The following is a 4959-nucleotide window of genomic DNA, read 5'->3' as shown; positions in this document are numbered from 1 at the left end:
TTCATCGCGTGCTGCCGGCCGGGTTCATCCTCATGGTCGGTGTCAACATGGACAAGCACTCCACACGATCCAGTCGTTTACTTCAGTATAGCCGTCCACCAAGGAAAGGTTTACGCTGTCTGCGGTCAGGGACAACTCTTTGAACATGAGGTTAGCGTGGACAGAAGCACCGGGGAGCCAAGGGTTTCTCCTCCCAAGCAAGTGATTGCTGACGGCGGCATCAGGAACGCAGACCAGCGATACCTTGTGGTTTCCGGTGGATTGTTGTTGATGGTCGCCCGATGCTGCGTCGACGATGATTTCAGTATGACCATGTGGGAAACCCCTGAGGTGATTGTCAAAACAACCGAGTTCCAAGTATTCCAGACAGATTTGGAGATGTCTCGGTGGTGCCGAGTGACAAACTTGGGTGATTAGGCACTATTCGTTAGTGATAATTAATTACTCAAAGGCCGTTCCTGCGTCTGCTCATGCCGACTATTTGCGAGGAAATCACATATACTTCCTGAGAATTATTCGTGGTCAACATGTGTGTTATCCAACCGTACCGCTAAAAGCAGCTTCTTCTCCTACAAGCTGCGGTGTGTACGACTTAAGGGACAACACGTGTCATCTCATTCCGTCTGATAGTTTGCATATCGGCGATAGATTGAGGGCAGCGTGGTTCTTCCCACACAAGTGAAGGCAGAGAGCATCAATTTATACTTGTAATATGCACCACTTAATTTCTTGTAAATATGCATAGGTATTATACGTACATATGTCAAACATCTATTTGTTGCAACAAAGGGCAATCCAAACCCATGCATGGTTCCTCTGTGGAGGTCCAACTGTCCAAGTCCAGCGCAAAAGAAAGTACTCGTATACATCCAAGCGAGTTTGGGGCTCTTGGGGCTCGAGCCAAGCTCTAACCGATGCTTCCTCGGCAGATGATACATGGCCTGCTGCAGCGAAGCAAGATCGTTGAGCAGCCAACGCATGCTTCAATGCACCATTTGCAAAATTCTTAGCAGTTTCTGTTTGATCCTTAGCTTCTTCCTCTGCTGCAATAGTCCTATTGAGGAAGACTTGTGCAGCCTGTAGGTCATTTTCAGCAGCAACGGCTGCTTACTCGGCATCCATGGCAGCTTTTATCTCAATCTTTGCGGCTTTCTTTGCTTTCTCCAATGCAGCCTGAGCAATCAACTTCACTTGTCCTTCTCTTGCAGGCAGCCAGAATCTGAGAAACTGCGAAGAAGAGTATGATTATCGCAACTTGATCTAGAAAGTTGGTGGGAAAGCTCAGTGTCGAATACATGGTGGTCCAGCATGGATATGTTAGAATACAAAATCTATAACATTTATTACTAGACACCCTTGGTAATCCAAGGGTTCTACAATGGCTTTTAGTTGCAAATTAGACCAAGTTTACAAAAGGGAAACGCTAGCAATGAGCCACCTGATGAATCGTTCATGAACCATAATAAACTGATGTGGGTGTTTAATAGTATCAAATTTGAACCATATGATGTATGATCAGTGTGAACAAAACATGACCAATCTGTCATTGGAGTGGCATGATGATGTGGTAACATGCACTTATGTATGAAACTACTCCATGTAGCAACTGCAAAAGAACTGGAACTACCTTTGGGTAGGGGAATATGAAGCTCCATGTTGCAAGCACTGCAACAGAGATCACCAAGCAGATAACGATAGATGTCTTAACCTCAGTGGTCCAGAAACTTCCCCACACAAGGGTAGGTATATTCTGTTTATTTAGTTCCACGACAGACATTGATGTAGCGGCCACAGCAAATCCTCCAAACAAGACAGTATACAACAGCTCCCCGAGTAGAACCACAGATGCTGCCCCCATATGTCCGGCAGAGGTACTTGGAGATTGTACAGCAGCAGCTAGCACAATCCCGAGCATACCGATAGGAGCAAAGGTATAAGGACTGAGCCGTATGATGGCTTGGACCTGTATCTATTATCATTGTCTGTCGAACATTGTGTTTGGCATTTGTATTCCTTGAGAGGTGTCTGTCATGACATATTATTGTGACACTAATGAACTATCTATTATCACATCTGGGCTAGTTGAGTTGTGTATTACTTTGTCGTAAGTCTCAAAAGAATTCGGTCTAGGATTTTCAGGGACAGTTCTTACATTTTCTGTGTAGAGTAATACAATTAGAGGGAGAGCTCTATATGTACGGAAATGTGTAAAAGTTACTAAGGTTTCTGTGTTAGAGTAATACTCCTCCGTTCCTAAATAATTGTCACTGTTTTGGAGGGAGTACAGAGTTCCTGTCTGTAGAACTGTTGCTGCAGTTGTTCTGCAGTTTCAGAACTCAGGAGCACACTGCACACATACAGTTGCTGAAATCGCAGCAAGTTTCTTGTGATGTTTCTACTGAATACCGTTCTCCATCTAAACACTGCAATCTTACAATAGTAAAAGTGTTTACTCGCGTGTTTGTTTCTGCAAAGATCATATTTTACTTTGTCCGCATGCATTAGCTTGAGATTCAGAGTTTACTTTGTCCGCTGCTCGCCAAGATCGGCACCGCCATGCTCACGGGCCGTAGGCGGAGTAGCGCATGGAATCCATTTCGGACTTGCGGCAGTTAACACGGCTAGGCTTCAACCGATACCCCGCGCGCTCCGCGTTGGCGTCTCCGACTCCGAGTCCAGCACGGGGTCACCGGCGCCGTCGTACTCCCTCGGAGCGACCGGGAAACATATAAATATGCAGCCACCTCAATTCCCACGGCCCATCAGATCGATCGATCCCTTCGTTCACCGAAGATCGGTCGAGAATTCGACCACCTGGCTACGAGCACTACATTTCTTTCGATCAAGAAGCTAGATCTTCCGTCGATGGCGTCCGTTGAGCGAGCGATGGCCATGGCCGCCGCGGCGCTTCTCCCCGGCCTGCTCCCCACCCCTCCGCCGCCGTGCATCATCGTCCTGCCGGTGGCTTCGAACCCCAAGTTCCCCAAACCCGGCCGCGCCGACGCCGCCGAGAGGTGGGATGCGCACAAGAACGACGACGACAAGACGGCGGAACCCAGGAGGAGCCCAGCATCGTCTTCGTGCGGCAGCAGCACAAGCCCAGCAGGCCGCGCGGACTCCTTCCTGCGCTGGGACATCAACAAGAAGAAGGCGAACCCCGTCAGCAGCAGCAGCGGCAGTTCTTCGATGTCGATCTCCGGCGGCGAGAGGTACAAGAGGCCGCCCAGCCGCGCGTCCTCAGCCGAGCGCTGGGACGCGCACAAGAAGCCTCGCGCGGCGGCGGGGGCGGCAGCACAGGCTGGGGCCGGTCAGGAGGAGCAGAAGACGAACGTCGACGAGGAGCAGCCGCAGGAGGACAAGACGGCGGCGATGGCGCCACGCACGCATCTCGTGTTCTCTGGACCAAGCTTCGTCGTCGCCTCCCCGGAGCCGAGCATGCTTCCCATGCCGGCCTTCTTCCCACGCCGCGCCGGCGTGGTTCCTCTGCCGCAGTTCTTGCAGGCACACTAGCCGCCCGATTGAGCGCATCCAAACCTATCGTTTGTACACTCTTGTAATACGAAGTACTGGTTAATTAGCAGTCAGCGGCCTGTCGCACTTCAGAACTCGGTGTTCTTTGTATTGTGGACAGAAGATCCGAGTTGAATCTTGGAAATTTAGTCGGGTAGGATCTGTGATCTGGATTAGTTCTTCTGATATTGTTCTTTTGTTTGAGATCTCCGAAATTAATTAGTGCTACTTGAGATGAGACAAAGTTCTTCTTATGTACCCAGTACCGAAAAGTGGAACAATCTCTCATTTCAGAAAGTCGCTCGTCTGTGTACTACAGCTGTTCTGCAGTTTCAGGTTACTTGAAGCAACATAAGGTTTCAGGAATCAGGATTCAGCAAAAAAAAGTGTTTGGGTCTCGTATTGGTTTGACAAAGATCATCTGATCCTCTCCTATTTTACATCCGCTACCTCTGAAAATTCCACATGGTAGTGAATCGCCTGCTGGAGAGGCGAAACCTCCCCCTGCCTTTGCCGCCGCCGCTGCTGAACCTCCTCGGGCCGCCGTAACCGTAGAAGGGGTAGTACCACGAGACCGTGCTGCTCGCCATGACCGGCACCGCCATGCTCACCGAGCTCACCGGCAGCAGGCAGTTGGCCAGCAGCGCATGGTGAACTCCACCGCCATCACCATGTCTGTCGTGTTCCTGATCGTTGTCGTCGTCGAAGCTGCGGAGGAAGGTGATGTCGAGCTCGAACAGCTCGTCGTCGTCGCTGACGACGTCCATCGACTGGCGGTGGTGGCTGCCGTCGCAGCTGGGCAGCTCCTCCTCCTCGTCGTTCATCATGATGGATGCGATGGTTTCATGGCCGGTGGCCATGGATTCCATGGCTGCTGACATTCGAGGCAGGAAGCTAGCTAATCACTTGTGACTTGAACTCATCCTGATCCTGTACGTACGTGCAGGGGTGCATTAGGTATATATAGCTGCGCACTTGAACGAGATGGAGTTGGTTCCATCTTGTTGCGGATGGTTGAGAAGGAAGTGGCCAAGCTAGGGGAGTATCGTGTTGGTAGGTGATAGAGTAGGCAGCCTACTTTGAAGTGTTTTTTACCAGTTGAAAGCTCCATGGTCGCGCGATCTGAAAATACAATTAAAGTACTCTAATTAGGTTGACTGAGAGCATGCATCTACGGTTAGTCCAACGCCATGTTCAGTTGAATGCCGAACGCGAAAATCAGCACCCAAGCCTGTCCCCTTCTAGAGGAGCTGCATGCGACGATGTAGAATTAAAAGTCGATGCAATTATATTTTAGAAAAACAAATAAATCCAAGTTTGGTCCTTAATTTGATATCTTAACTCCACTGAGTGCCAGATAAATTGAGTCAAATTAGTGTTTGGTTTAATTCATTACTCTCAGTTAAATCAATTTTGACAAAGACGTGGGAGTTCTTTTTTTTAGCAACT

At 49.4% G+C, this 4959-nt stretch overlaps 1 protein-coding gene across 1 annotated transcript; it reads right to left on the bottom strand.

The window, feature by feature from the left end:
* Window positions 1–3761: 3761 nt before the first annotated feature.
* LOC104584787 lies at window positions 3762–4453 on the bottom strand. Its single transcript, XM_010240399.3, has one exon. It carries the CDS (start codon window positions 4389–4391, stop codon window positions 3957–3959), a length of 435 nt encoding a protein of 144 aa, XP_010238701.1. The 5' UTR covers window positions 4392–4453; the 3' UTR covers window positions 3762–3956.
* Between the last annotated feature and the right edge of the window lie 506 nt (window positions 4454–4959).

The sequence above is a fragment of the Brachypodium distachyon genome, chromosome 4 (genome assembly GCF_000005505.3).
Source record: "Brachypodium distachyon strain Bd21 chromosome 4, Brachypodium_distachyon_v3.0, whole genome shotgun sequence".
NCBI classification, from domain to species: domain Eukaryota; kingdom Viridiplantae; phylum Streptophyta; class Magnoliopsida; order Poales; family Poaceae; genus Brachypodium; species Brachypodium distachyon.
This window is presented reverse-complemented; position numbering and strand designations above follow the sequence as displayed.

What these genes read in the sequence shown, in the direction of transcription:
- LOC104584787 (XM_010240399.3), bottom strand. Translation starts at nt 4,391, where the DNA reads ATGTCAGCAGCCATGGAATCCATGGCCACCGGCCATGAAACCATCGCA.